Source organism: Oncorhynchus keta, chromosome 34, assembly GCF_023373465.1.
Source record: "Oncorhynchus keta strain PuntledgeMale-10-30-2019 chromosome 34, Oket_V2, whole genome shotgun sequence".
In the NCBI taxonomy this organism is placed as follows: Eukaryota; Metazoa; Chordata; class Actinopteri; order Salmoniformes; family Salmonidae; genus Oncorhynchus; species Oncorhynchus keta.
Window position 1 is genome coordinate 35,687,630 of NC_068454.1, and position 16,029 is coordinate 35,703,658.

At 41.0% G+C, this 16,029-nt stretch overlaps 1 protein-coding gene across 1 annotated transcript in view; it reads left to right on the forward strand.

Annotated features, from left to right (window-relative positions):
• The first annotated feature begins 576 nt into the window (after window positions 1-576).
• LOC118367009 (aryl hydrocarbon receptor-like) overlaps window positions 577-16,029 on the forward strand; it is a 49,756-nt gene continuing 34,303 nt past the window's right edge. The window contains exons 1-2 of the mRNA XM_052493746.1: window positions 577-1,135; window positions 7,344-7,531. Coding sequence (XP_052349706.1) covers window positions 1,077-1,135; window positions 7,344-7,531 — 247 coding nt within the window. The 5' untranslated portion in view covers window positions 577-1,076. The remainder of the gene's footprint in view (window positions 1,136-7,343; window positions 7,532-16,029) is intronic.

The following is a 16,029-nucleotide window of genomic DNA, read 5'->3' on the forward strand; positions in this document are numbered from 1 at the left end:
CCTGCATACAGTACGCTGTAAAGATGTTACTGTGAATTTGACAGAAGCTTACAGTCAGCTCGGTGGAAAGTAAACATCTCTATTTCACATTACAGTACACCGACTGTAATATAAATATGGTATCAATGCAAGGACTGTGTAATGACACAGTAAAATACCGTAAAATTGTGTATATGCTCCTAAAAACCAGTGAGATGGGAGAGGCGGGATTTGCAGCACATCAAGCATCACAAATAGAACCAAATTATATTTTAGTGCATGTTAGAGGATAAACATTGGCCTACATGGTTATATTATTTGTGCATGTCATATCGAAAGTTGTTATAACTCTGTAGTTACTAAAATGATTGAATAACATTACTTACAAATGTAAATGTTTAACTGATTCTACGGCACATGACTTCCAAATGAAAATGAATGTGTTTATAATCGATTTAATGCACGCGACAAACGCAGGGAGTTCTTTGCGCTGTTTCTACTGCTCTCCGGTATCCACTTCTATTCTGGTCCACCTTAAAAGTGCTCCGACCGTCCGTGTATGATTTCCTGACAACGCCCCATGCCAAAAACGATAGGCCAATTTTACCTGCTGTAAAAGAGCAGCTCCGAAGCTGTTCAAAGGGTTGGGCTACGGCAAAATCTACCCCTTTAGAATAAGTATTTTATTGTTTGTTTGGGGGTCTGGAGAGACTGGACTTCTCACGGAAAAAGAACAGGATCACGCACATACTAGGCTATTCATTCAGGGGAATTTTCCTAAAGTTGCTTAATCCCCCAAACACTTCTGGATTTTCACCGCGCGTCTAACACGGTCGACTTTGACCGCCTGGGTCTGTCTACGTCGCGTTGCGGGAGATCTGCGTTACAAAGAGACCTCTCTATTTGTACATGATTTTTTTATTTCACCTTTATTTAACTAGGCAAGTCAGTTAAGAACAAGTTATCTTTGAATGGATTCACTTATGTCTGGATATTAATTTCCCTGGTTATTTGAGAACTGTCTGTGAGGAAGACAGTGAATTTTATTTAGTTGGTTTTTGACAAATTTATAGCCGATTTACAGCAGAAGCGTCACCATGTTGAGTAACGCTGGAGTCTATGCTGTCAAAAAGCGGAAGAAGCCCGTTCAGAAAACGTAAGGATGTCATTTAAACCTGTTTGACCAGACAATAAATGTTTTGGGAAGATCGATTTAGGTCTAGCATGAGCTAGATAGTCTACAGAATCGTGCATGATTCTAACATTTGCAACATGTCTTTTCCCGAACATATATACCAAATATATTGACATTTTATAATGCAATTTCTCACGAATATGCTAATGCAAATACAATGTGTGCATTGCATACATTATAATGTCAACTCTCGTTCGATGTAATTTCAGTAACAGCCAATTCAATGGCGTATTCAATAGCCAGGTGAAATATAATTAATATGTTTAAGCTTTACATTGGCTACTTATCCATGCAGCTAAATATAATCATTTACTGCGTGCTGTTGGATTATTTTCTTCATAAATGGTTATTAGTGTTGGTCTATTGCTAATTTTCTACTCTTTCTTCTGGGGTAACTGGCTTTCTTTCTACACAGACAGTGGATAAAGTCTCACGTTTACGCACGCAAAGCTTGTAATAGTGCATGTGTGTTGTGTTGATGTGTTGTTGTAAATGTATGCCTGACCAGAAGTTCTTGTGCCTCCATTTAGTTTTCACCGGGTCACCTTAAGAATCTCTCATCGTGTATAGTTTTGGTCTGGCATGGAAATAGTACTCTTGCATTAATCACAATCAAGTTTGAGAGTCGGCTGCGCTCTCACGCGATGCTTAAAGGAGGGCGGGGTGCGCGGGATGATCGCTGGCCTGAAGTATGTTATTGTAATCTGATATACGGTTTCTTCTCATTATGCGAAAACACTTCTGCGTCTTTTCTACTTTTTTTCGTTTAAGCATATTTTTTTGACACGCACTGTTATTACACAACCCAGTTACAAAAGACGTATGTTTTATAATGCCGTTTTTCGCGACCATGTAAGATTTACTAATAAGCTTGGCTGGAAAAAAACAAAACTTTTCCTTCATGGAAAACTTAAGCGGTGCAATATGTTTGTACTTTTCCTCTGTTTCCACTTTTTTTTTAAATGATTCCAATAAAGTATTGAGAATGTTTCACGTGCATGAATAATTAATAACACCTAGATAAGTTTGCTTACTATAATATATCCTAAAAATAAAATGTTAAAACGTTGATTTAACCAGGTTAAAGTTCATAATAGTTCATTACCATCTTCATGCTGTTATTTTCATGCATCTTAAATGCATTTTCTTTAGGCATGACATGTTGGATTTGTCAAAACAACTAGACAAAATTGATGGAATGTGTTACAACTATATGTGCTTGTGTGCTTGTGGGCATGTGTCTGTTGAACGTCTATGTTCTCAATGTTAGTGAAATCATATACAGTTTTTTCAAATAGACCTTTCCCAGTATAAATCCCACATCAAAAATAAGTAACTTTAGACATGTGCCTGTGCGGACGTATGTCTCTGTCTTTGTGAAGATGTGGGGCTGTTCAGAGAGGCCTAAGGTTTCCTGGACAGCCATCTGGGTTCTGCAGCACAAAGGCACCATGGGACTGACTGTAAAAAAAAAACTGTGCATAGTAGCATTCCAAAAGGGTTCTGTCCATCTGAATCTCTCATTTCTGTGTCAATTTGTTTCTCTCGCCTTTGCTCATAGGCCTACGACATGCGTACATATGTTTCTGCCCTTGTGTTTTCAGTAAGTTAAAGCATTCTACAAGTGGTTATATGCCTAATCACGTTTGACCAAATATGTGCATAACAGTAAAGATATCCAATATTATATTTTTAGTAACTGTAACTATTCTTTCAATATACATGACAGATTGTTCTGTTAGGCCTCTAAATGTACAGTTGAAAAGTACATGGACAACTTACACATTAGTACTATTGTAATTGCATAGTTAAGTTGCCTACCTGATGTAAAGTGTTTAACATATACAGTATATCTGAGACATTTCTACATCAGGTTGTGATTACTCCCAGAGCCCACTGTGTGACAATATGACTGAATTATTTCCTTAAGGTCATTAAAGTCTTTGTGGGAAAGATTGTGGGAAGGTGTGTGTTGTGTGTGTGTGTGTTTGCATGGTAGCTTAAGTAGGATGTGTGTGTTTGTATCCGTTTGTGAGTGTGAGAGAGTTACGGATGATTAAGATTAAATGTATTATTGAATGTTCAATTTTGTGGCAGAACACACTGTTCATAAGTAGATTTCCAATGATTTGTATGGTGTTACAGTTGTTAATCTGTTTCAGAACACGACAAAAAGCTTATTATGAGAGTGCTTACCATGTTCTGCTGGTGTCAACATTATTGTTGGCCAACAGCGAGGTAGGGGGATTAGTATGTCTCTACTAGCTAACAATGGGGGAAAGGTAGGTGTGTGTGTGTGTGTGTGTGTGTGTGTGTGTGTGTGTGTGTGTGTGTGTGTGTGTGTGTGTGTGTGTGTGTGTGTGTGTGTGTGTGTGTGTGTGTGTGTGTGTGTGTGTGTGTGTGTGTGTGTACACACAGTCTATCTGATAGAGGTGAGGCAGAAAGCCAAAACAAATCTTATGCACAACAGCATAGTGGCTTATTGTTCTATGGTTGTCTCATATCTACAGGGAGGCCTCCACAACAGCCTCAACTGTATACATCAAGTCACTGTTCTCAGCTGAACTTAGGCCACAACAGAAATTCACTAGGACCAGTTCGTTCTAACTGCAGCCTACATGTCAGACCAAAGACATATTTTAACAAATGTTTAGATTAATAATGTACCTGAGTGTGCTACTGTTGTTTATGTGGAGAAAAAGCCCCACTCTACTTTCAACCTTGAATAATGCTTAATAACGCTACACGGTCTCTTTTAAGTTGCCCCGCCTGACCTGGGGAATGGGTTTTAGTTCGAGACAAGAGACCGTTTCTTTGAACAGAGTAACAAGGATGGTAATACCATCGTGATACCAGCCTTTATAGCCAGGCTTTCTTTTTCGTATAGGCAGCAGCCCTCAGTCTTTCTAATGGTAGGGATCAGCTGATCAGACTGCAGCTCCCAGGGGGGTTCGTGGAGAGGGGGACTCACTCAGTTTGCTTGCCAGGAGAGATGCCCTCCTGGCTGGCTACAGGACAACTTGAAGTGGGGTGTCCATACGTTACGGTGCTGTGGAGTCGTAGCGGATGAAACAGATCAATCCATTTGCATCCGCAACTAACAGAGCTTAGGTGGAAGGAATGTTCAGAGCACCTCAGGAACAGATACATGGAAGGAAGACGTCGGCGAGTGGATATTGTGAAATAAAGTAGCTCTCTGTGTGTGTAGCCTTTCCTTCAGTGTTTCTGTAGTGTAGTAAGCTGTCCTTCATTAGAGTGTTTCAGTGTTGTTTATGCTAAATGTCATGTGCTGTTTGAGTGAGTGTCCACTCCAGTCCACCATGTCGCTGAATAAGTCCATGGTTTCAAAGTTGTTAGATCTGATTGCATGATTGTAGTTGTGGGTGCATCCTACACATTTTTGGATGTATTCTCAGCCTGTTCAAAATACTTTCTTGATCCCCAAACCACCCACTTTGAGCAGACAAAAGCATGCCGATTGCATTACAACGTACTCTGTGCAACATGAATCCCTTTGAATCAGAATGAAGGGTCTTTGGGTTCAGCCATGTCTTTTTGCACTTTAAATAGACTATCCATGAGAGAGGAAGAGAGAGAGAGATGAGGTAAACCTAGTTTGCTCTAACTCTAACAATGACTGCCCTGATTGTCTGTGTCTGGAGTCCCATGATGCACTGCAACCGAAGGTGGAAAAAATTGGTCTGAATACTGGCATTTGTCTCCGTAGGCATTTTTGAAAAGTGAGGTCAGTCTTGCTCTATTTCTGGTTAGGTATTGCTTGGGTCTAAGGCCGGGAATTGAATTATGGCTGTATTCCCTGCAGGAAATTCAATAGGGAAGAGGGGGGAAAAACTATACCTATGATCATCGGCAGTTTCTGTAATGGGAAAGTCACACAAAGTATGGGAGAAACAGCTCTGTGAGGAAGGTAGAACCCTTGAATTTGGGAGAAGGGGAGATGTGTGGTTGTTGAACCTGACCAGCAGCTGTTATCTCCTGCTGTTCACTAGCCTACACTAGTTTGGGTTGGGTTGGACTGTTGTATTGAAATGGATTAAAACCTTATATAGTCCACTTATCATGGTTTTTCTCCAGTTGGTGTGAATATGCTTTTTGTCCCCTGAGGATTCATTGTCTTACTGTTACAGTATGTGTTACAGGCACTGTTTGAACAAAGCCCTTGAGATAAATAGCAGCTGCCACTCCTCCAACCCTTAACCCACATTTGAAAACGTTGAATGGTGTACTGCAGTCGTCCACTTTTGCTCCAGCAGGTGTGAGGGGTGTTGTAGCCTCCTGACTCCCATGGTTTGGGTTTAGGGTATGTGTCATCTCCCCCCCTCTCTTCCAGTCCCAGCATGCTTGACTTGAGCCTGAGCATGTGTGTCTGATTTGCAATTAATGACATGTGTGGTGGTCAACAATGGTGGTCCCAAGACTTCATCACACAGTTGCTCCTGAAGTGAAATAGAACATGAGCTCAACAAAACAAACAAAGACCATGAGTAGCCTCTGATGTGGCCAAAAATACTTGGTTTTGACACAGTGGAAATTAGAGGGGGAAAAAAATCAAATTTAAGGCCTCAAGGTTGCATTGGAATTATTAAATAGATGTGAACGTTTGTAGACATTAATAACTGTCCATCTTTGTTAATTGTAATTTTTCCACTATTCCACTACAGGCTTTTTTTTGCATTGCAGGACGCTTAATATTGGATAAACTGTAGAGAGGAGTGATATTTGTATAGTGCATGCCAGCAGATGCAATGTAGAGTGTTCAACACTTTTCTACTTAAAGCAGGCCATCCCGCTGGCCTCAGGCACTGCGATTGTCTGGTCTGACTCCTATCGCAGTAGGCTAATGATGCATGATGACTCACATTATAAAACAGTGTGCTTCACTATGTTTATTAGTCACGTTTATGAGTTGCATCGTCTTTCCTGCTTTCGGGCAAGAGTGGCGTACCACATTGCTCAGTGGGTTTCAATACTGTGTGCGGCGCACCACTATTGCTCACTGGGTTTCGATGCTGTTCATGTTTTTATTAGTGTGTCATCCACCAGTGATGGGAAGTTTGGCTGTTTTTACCGACTTTTCAACTCATTCAGTCAAAAAACACATGAATTTGTTTATTTGATTCAGTAATGCCTAGAGCACGCAGGACCCACTACCGGCGAACGATGGACTAAAAACGTGAAGAATCATGACGGGGGGCTTATTGGAGCTGTCGTTTGTGACTGAGAATTCTGAAAGTGTGCTTCAAACTATGTACAGTTGTGATTGCTAGGCATACAAATAAGATTATTTCTTGATACCTTTGAAACAAGTTCTAATTGCGGCCGCAAACGGACTAGATTGTGAACGACTCTTGACGTAATGCCATTGCTTGACTGTGCGAGGGAGATTAGCACAACAAACTCCAGAAGCCCCCCCAAATGATTAGTTCATTCACAAGTTCGAATGTTGAGCAGAGGCAGCCTATGTATGTTTGGGTAGAAAGCTGTGTCCATCAATAACAAACAATAATCAATGAATTGCATTAGTTTTTGCACCATGTCATCAGTTATGAGTGCTATATATGCCTTTTCCTTCTCTATGCGGCCTGCAGCATGAACTATTTTCTGTGTGCACGTGATAGACAGTTGTTGGTAGGAGCCGGTGAGCTGGGGGAGCTCGTATTAATCCTGCTGTAAGGACTCATTACGGCCAGCAGCAGGTCACATGAACAACTACAATGAAAGAGTCGCATGCAAAAAGAAATTGAAGTTGTTCAAAAAATAACAAATTGTTTACGAACTCTACCTCCCTATCGTACCCCAAACTCAGAAAATGCTATGCCCTGGCAGGGCCTGCAGGCAAGGATGATTGAAGTGAGTCAGTCTTGGTTCATTTAGTTATTAAAGTTCCTGTTCCCCTCTGCTTATGAAAGTGTTACGAAATGTTTCCGTTGTTAAATGATTCATGCTTCTTATTTCATCACAGGAAGCTGTTTTAGTGGATGTCACTCTTGCCAAGCATTTAAAGCTTATGACATTTAGCTATAATAACATGTGTCATTGACATATTTTAGGTAAGCTGAAGTCTAAAGTGTGATGTGTACACTGGCCATTATGAAGTACAGTGCATTTTACAACAAACTAACCACAACGATGTCTCTTTGCCCCTCAGCAAGAAAACCCCTGCTCCAGAAGTGGTCAAGTCGAACCCTTCCAAACGCCACCGGGATCGGCTGAACGGGGAGCTGGACAGGCTGACGGGCCTTCTACCATTCCCTGAGGATGTGTGCTCTCGCCTGGACAAGCTCTCTGTGCTCCGCCTCAGCGTTGGGTACCTGAAGGTCAAGAGCTTCTTCAAAGGTGAGTGTCAGCTCAAGTGCCAGTCAAGTACCAAATTAATCAAACAAACATTGCTTGACTTGGGCCGTAGCTGTCCGGAACGCCATACCGGCACTTCACATTTTTGGGGAACCGTGTACCAGCTCCTCTATAGAAGCAAAGTAGCCTATCGCTGGCCCAGATTCACACACCGAGGATAAACAGGTTGATCAAAGCGGAATGAAGGCGGGATCTTCATTGAATAGCAATGGAGAGTAGGCATTCATTTCCTGATTCCGCTTTGCTCAAGTTAATTTTCAGCTAGTCTGTGAATCTGTGAGTGACAGTAGGCTGTTTGAGATTGAACCAGATTGAAAATGTGCCAGCCTGAATGACATGAGGCACTGTACCAAGTTGTCAAGTTATGGTTTTTAAGGTCATCAAAGGTTATGGAAATTAGTTGAATAATTGTTGTTCATGTAATTCATGAAGGCACACTTTTAAATATGAACAATCAATAAAAATTAAAACGACATATCAGCCATTATAGGAATGACCCTTCAGTTGTCTGTGGTGGTTCTGCATGTGTGCCAGTGCGAGTAGGCCATTGCCCGAGGAGAGAGAGCGCAACATTTCAAATCAAATGACATTTTATTTGTCACATACACATGTTTAGCAGATGTTATTGCGGGTGTAACGAAATGCTTGTATTTATTTAAGATCGACAGCAGCAGGTATAAAATAATGACAGACTAACTTGATCACCAATTCAAAACATAACTTGTAACAGTTATGTCGCTAGTTAACTATAGCTAACTAAGCATTCATTTTGTTGTTGCCTTTCCACTGGCACGGTAGAGCCTAAATAAATCTGTACCATTGGAAAGCTGGGATTCACCCCTATTAAACAGTAGCCATGTAAGTGAATTGACAAATAACTTGCTGTGCATAGATCTCCCCCGAAACATGAAGATTTGAGCTTTATATATTAACATGCCGAGTTAGATATCGTGCTTGAAGTAGTCTACCTTGTCCATTTGATCCGTGATTTATTGAATGAGGGAATCATTTTACAAAGACAAAAGTTTTTGGTTGTAATGTTGAAAAAGCCAAGCCTGCACACCCAGGAGCTCTCCATATGGAGGGTTGACCAGATGTTGACAACATGTGACTAACAGTGCAGTTCCACAGTTGAAGTTGGAAGCTTACATACACCTTAGCCAAATACATTTAAACTCAGTTTTTCACAATTCCTGATATTTTATCCTCGTAAGCATTCCCTGTCTGAGGTCAGTTAGGATCACTACTTTGTTTTAAGAATGTGAAATGTCAGAATAATAGTAGAGAGAATGATTTATTTCAGCTTTTATTTCTTTCATCACATACCCAGTGGGTCAGAAGTTTACATACACTCAATTAGTATTTGGTAGCATTGCCTTTAAATTGTTTAACTTGGGTCAAGCATTTTGGGTAGCCTTCCACAAGCTTCCCACAATAAGTTGGGTGAATTTTTGCCCATTCCTCCTGACAGAGCTGGTGTAACTGAGTCAGGTTTGTAGGCCTCCTTGCTTGCACACGCCTTTTCAGTTCTGCCCACACATGTTCTGTAGGATTGAGGTCAGGGCTTTGTGATGGCCACTCCAATACCTTGACTTTGTTGTCCTTAAGCCATTTTGCCACAACTTTGGAAGAATGCTTGGGGTCATTGTCCATTTGGAAGACCCATTTGTGACCAAGCTTTAACTTCCTGTCATGTCTTGAGATGTTGCTTCAATATATCCACATAATTTTCTTCCCTCATGATGCCATCTATTTTGTGAAGTGCATCCGTCCCTTCTGCAGCAAAGCACCCCACAACATGATTCTGCCACCCCCGTGCTTCACGGTTGGGATGGTGTTCTTCAGCTTGCAAGCCTCCCCCTTTTTCCTCCAAACATAACGATGGTCATTATGGCCAAACAGTTTTATTTTTGTTTCACCAGACCAGAGGACATTTCTCCAAAAAGTACGGTCTTTGTCCCCATGTGCAATTGCAAACCGTAGTCTGGCTTTTTTTATGGCGGTTTTGGAACAGTGGCTTCTTCCTTGCTGAGTGGCCTTTCAGATTATGTCGATATAGGGCTCGATTTACTGTGTATATAGATACTAGATCTTGTACCTGTTTCCTCCAGCATCTTCACAAGGTTCTTTGCTGTTGTTCTGAGATTGATTGCACTTTTCGCACCAAAGTATGTTCATCTCTAGGAAACAGAACGTGTCCCCTTTCTGAGTGGTATGACGGCAGCGTGGTCCCATGGTGTTTATACTTGCGTACTATTGTTTGTACAGATGAACGTGGTACCTTCAGGCGTTTGGACATTTCTTACAAGGATGAACCAGACTTGTGGAGGTCTACAATTTATTTTCTGAGGTCTTGGCCGATTTCTTTTGATTTTCCCTTTATTTTAAGCAAAGAGACGATGAGTTTGAAGGTAGGCCTTGAAGTACATCCACATGTATACCTCCAATTGACTCAAATGATGTCAATTAGCCTATCAGAAGCTTCTAAAGCCATGATATAATTTTCAGGTATTTTCCAAGCTGTTAAAAGGCACAGTCTACTTAGTGTATGTAAACTTCTGACCTACTGGAATTGTGATACAGTGAATTATAAGTTAAATAATCTGTCTGTAAACAATTGTTGGAAAAATTACTTGTGTCATGCACACAGTAGATGTCATAACCGACTTGCCAAAACTATAGTTTGTTAACAAGAAATTGTGTGGTGGTTGAAAAAACGAGTTTTAATGATTCCAACCAAAGTGTATGTAAACTTCTGACTTCAACTGTATGTGGGGGGCTAAGTGCCTTGATCAAGGGCACAACAGCAGGAGGTGGTAGGTCTACATGGGATCAGACACAGCAGCTTTGAAGTGTCAATAAGACTTACTTTTTCATGTAGGCTATAATAATAGTCATGAAATTTTGTTAAGTCATGGAGAAGTCGTGGAAAATATGTGAACTGTTTACAGTGAATAATCAGAGATCTCTATAGCATAATGTAACGTGTGAATGTCGGTTATGTAACGGCGTTCTTCGTTTGTAGAAAGAGAGTCGGACCGAAATGCAGCGTGGTGGTTACTCATGTCTTTAATAAATGAAGATCGATGCATGAAATAACTTAATACAAAAGCAAAACAACAAACGGAACGTGAAAACCTAATTACAGCCTATCTGGTGAAACTACACAGAGACAGGAACAATCACCCACGAAATACACAGTGAAACCCCGGCTACCAAAATATGGTTCCCAATCAGAGACAACGAGAATCACCTGACTCTGATTGAGAACCGCCTCTGGCAGCCAAGCCTATACAACACCCCTACTCAGCCGCAATCCCAATAACTACAAAACCCCAATACGAAATAGAACAAAATAAACCCATGTCACACCCTGGCCTGACCAAATATATAACGAAAACACAAAATACAATGACCAAGGCGTGACAGGTTAACATAATCTAATGGTCTCACTTGGAAAAAGACAGCTCCTGCATTTCTTCTATCCCAAGTCAAGCACTGTAAACAGACAATTAAGAACTTATATGTCATTAAAGATCAGTGCAGCCTCCGTATTACAAAGTAGTTAAGGACAGAGTGAATAAATGGTGTTGTGTACATTCTGTCAGTGTGAAAATAACCCAAGGAGAATACAAAGATGCCGTAAGAAACCCAAGACTCTTGTGGAGGAAAAGCTAGAGGAAACGTTGTGTGGTTGACTGCAGAGCATCAGCTGACCCAGGACATAACAACATGACAACAATTGAACTAGAATCTCCATCGCAGCATACACAGCAGTACTAGGCCTTCCTTTGGCTCCCAGAATCACAACAATCCTACTATGGCACGATAGGCCCTGATTCCAGCTAATTTTCCTGAACAAGGGCCATTTGTAAACACATCTGAAAGCGCTATCTTGTATTTCCTTGTTCCGTGACTATTTTTATGTACTGTTGAAAGTCTGCACTCCCCTAGTGGGTTGGCAGCAGGACAGCCTCAGAGCGCGGACATGAATAAATCAAGATGTTGTTGCATCTGTAGAAATGTGCCCAGGCCTGCCCCTGTCACTCTGTTTGTCTAACCTGGGTCACCTAAATATTTGAAGCCTTTGGGGCCATTTTTACTTTTGACGCAGACACAACAAACGTGCCGCCAATAATGCACTTGGTAGACAACATAACGGGATGTTTTTGTTATCATGCTGTATAGTTTCAATACCATACATCAGTGAATCTCTCTGTTACGTCATGGCTATAATAGGGAACATGGCTATAAAAATACTTACATAAACAGGCAATGGCTAACGTAATTCCTGAGACGAAAATAAAAAGAAACGACATAAGTTATAGCTCAATACGCCAATCAGCATCTGTCTTGAGCCAGTACTGTATCTCGGAAAAGGAACCATGTCATCGTGGTCCATCTCTCCAACTCTCTTTCTTGGAATTTCAGATCATCAAATCTTTAACTCTTTTTACCTTGTGTTGTTGTGGTGATGATAATCGGAAGGAAAGAGTCCTGAAACAGACAGGTATGTTTCACTGCTCTCGGGCACATTGGCGAGAGAAAGCTACTTAAGAGTGCATGGCATGCTAGGAATCTGATAGAAGGGAAAGAGCACATCCTCAACAGTCGTTACGTTACACCCCCCCCCCCAGAGGAATCACATCCCCAAATCACACAACATATTACACAATAAAAAAATGTAATGGATACTACTTAAAACATCACAGGCTGCCACTTAATCATATCGATAAATTGAGTGTTGAGCACAGCAGAGGTGGAATTTACATAAGCGTTGGCCACTGGCCCATATTACCTAACAATGATTGACTGGGATCGGGACAGTCACATACCAAATGTTTGCTTCTATATCATGCAGAGCAATGTCCAGTGACTCATAAGATGCCTAATCATTCAAAAACCAACTCCAACAACCTCAACATGGCAGCCATTGAGGGTTAACAGACATCAAAACCGGAGCGTTGGCAGAGGAATTGCTGAGTCAGTTACTTTGGCGCCTCTGGCACAGCCACCATATCCTCTCAGTCTCCATGTCTTCTTACACTCTCAACCCTGGCCAGAACCATAACCCTGGCCATTGGTGAGCGTCGATGGGCAGTTTCAGCTTTAGAAAACCAATGACTTCTTTATTCACATTCTCAGTGAATCATCAATAACTCAGCCCTCAACCTCTACCGCCATAGGCGCCAACATGAGGTCCTGTAGTGGGCTAGGCATTGACAAGCTCACATCCCATAGATTTATGAACTGTTAGAACTAGTTATTTAAAGTGTATCCCTCTCTTCTCACACTCTATTTAGCTCTGGAAAGTCCCTGGTCTGTGTACAGTGCAAGACTCGCTGATTTAAAGAATGGATCGGTTTGAAAGTGTTGAAAGACGAATCACAGCTCTGCTCATCTCAAACCAGAGGTGATGACGTTCCTAAAGAGAGTTGACTCCTCCTCATATGTCATTGCACCCTCTCACCCCTTTCTCTCCCACACGAGATATGATTTATATTCCCTGTCATAGAGAAGTTCTTATGTCACCTTTGCGTGGGGTAAGCGTGTGACCCGGTGATTCATAAACTGTGTTCCATTCATGTTTAATTACACAGGTGAGCCATGAAGGCCTGAAGGATGACTCTGGTCTGCGCTGTTAAAGTGGATAAAGAGGAGAATGATAAAGGTGTCTGTGAGGGAGGCAATTCTCTCTCTCTCTCTCTCTCTCTCTCTCTCTCTCTCTCTCTCTCTCTCTCTCTCTCTCTCTCTCTCTCTCTCTCCCTCTCTCCCTCTCTCTCTCTCTCTCAATTTAAGATATTTATTGGCATGGCAAACATATGTTAACATTGCTAAAGCAAGTGAAGTAGATAATTAACAAAAGTGAAATAAACAATAAAAATAAACAGTAAACATTATACACACAGAAATGCAAAAATAATAAAGACATTTGAAATGTCATATTATATCTATATACAGTGTTGTAGCAATGTGCAAATAGTTAAAAGTACAAAAGGGGAAAATAAATAAACATAAATATGGGTTGTATTTTACCATGGTGTTTGTTCTTCAGTGGTTGCCCTTTTCTTGTGTCGACAGGTCACAAATATTGCTGCTGTGATGGCACACTGTGGTATTTCACCCAGTAGATATGGGAGTTTATCAAAATTGGATTTGTTTTCAAATACTTTGTGGATCTGTGTAATCTCTCTCTCTCTCAGTTGTGTTGTTCCTCTGGCATTTTGTTGGCACCTCTAAATCACGCAGACAGATGGTAGTGAGTATAAAAGCTGCCCTGACTTTTTTTTAAATACTTGTAGGAGGTATTTTTAATACACAATGGATGATAGCTATATATGCTTCATACACAGTTGGTTTGTTGAGTGTCTACACTTCTTTGATGCTCAATGCCTAAGTGGCTCTATTTTTTAACAATTTGGAAAAGAATGAGTGGCAGAAGAATTAAAATAATGAGACAGCTCCCTTCCCCTCTTCTCTCCTCTCTGCACTCAGAGTCAGAGGTCAAGGTTCAGAAAGTTACCCTTTCCCCCGGCCCCGGCACACACCTCCTCCTCTATCCTCCCTCCTGGGAGTCCCTTTTCAACAGGAAAAACATCCCTGTCCCAAAGTGGGAGTGGGGGAACAAACATCATACTGTTGAACTTTCAGTGAGTCTGGGCTTTCACTTGGCTTACAGGAAGTTGAATAGATACGGTCCTAATAGACAGGTAACTGCCAAAATAAAGGAAACACCAACATAAATTGTCTTAATAGGGCGTTGGGCTACCACAACCTGCCAGAACCGCTTCCATGCGCCTTGGCATAGATTTTACAAGTGTCTAGAACTCTATTGCAGGGATGCGACACCATTCTTCCACAAGAAATGTAAAAATAAAATAAAAGTGTATGATGGTGGAAAACGCTGTCTCATGCACCGCGCCAGACTGCGCTGAGATCTGATGACTGAGACACACACACACACCCTAACCATATTTAGGGGACTTTGACTGGTTTTCTGGCCTATCCAGAAAAAATAATACATTTTCTCTACCTCTGAGCGACAGAGCAAATCCAGCAATCGTGGTTTCATCTCACTGTGATACTCTCTACATCATTTTGTAGAATTGAAACATGACCACTTTCCCTTGGTCACAGAGGGACGAAATGACCTTTTGCATAAAACTGAAGTTATAACGAGTCTGCAGACATTAGAATGGTGTCTCTGCGTTGCTCAGAGGAGGCTTGGCAGAAAATGCTCTGTCGTCAGTTATATGAAATGGGGCCAAATTTGTACTTTCACTAAATATGATCATATTTATTCTATAGTTATAAGAAAAGTGAAATCTTATAGTAATTCATTTATAATTTGATTGTTACTATATTTAGAAAGCATTGCAGTCATTTCAAGCCCTATTCACCCACAGTTGTTGAATATGTTTTCATTATATTTGTACTATGTACTCGAGCTTATGTCATCAAAATGAGTACACGTTAACTAATTTTAACAAAAAATTCCGTCCCTTTCAAGAACTATGCAGCATTCCTAGTTATTGTTAATGGCCATCTCATGAAAAATAATTTATTTTGGGAATGTCTATTTAGAGGGAAATCTACATTCTTCCATAAAGCTCAAGAGGCCCGCTATGTTCCTTTGTGACACCTCTATCAAAGTCGCAGAGATCTCTTCTTCAGTAGCCATGGTATTTAAAATAATGGGCAACTGGGTATTTTTTTACATGACCCTAAACATGATCGGATGTAAATTGCTTAATTAACTCAGGAGCCACACTTGTGTCGAAGCACCTGCTTTCAATATACTTTGTATCCCTCATTACGCAAGTGTTTCTTTATTTCGGCAGTTATCTGTATGTATCACGGCTCAGGATATGACCCAAATGCAGACACAGAAGGTGGATAGTACAGTTCTCAGATGATTTATTGTGAACACGAGGCAGCCAAAGGGCAGGTTGAGGACAGACAGGGGTTCGTGATCAGGTCAGAGTCAGGCAGGTACAGGATAGCAGGCAAGCTCAGAGTCAGGCCTGGCAGAATATTCAGAACTGAGAAAACTAGGAAACAGAACTTAAGAAATAGGAAGATGGGAAAGCACGCTAGACGAACTGGCAACAGACAAACAGAGAACACAGGTATAAATGCCCTGGGGATAATGGGGAAGATGGGCGACACCTGGAGAGGGGTGGAGACAAGCACAAAGACAGGTGAAACAGATCAGGGTGTGACAGTATGTGTAAATTGTGTGTGTCAGTGTTCATTTTGTCAACAAACATAGTGACTCAAATATTTGTCAAACATTTTTCAGTGGCAATTGATGAGAATATAACTGATTCAAAAGACCCTGAAAAAAACTATTGCCACCGACGCAAGAGTAATAAACTTGCAATAAACTTTTTTTATTTCAGTTGACTAAAAGAAGAAGAGACAAAATTATCTAAATCTGACAACTAAGTGTACTGGACAAGAGTTTTTAGAGAGATTGA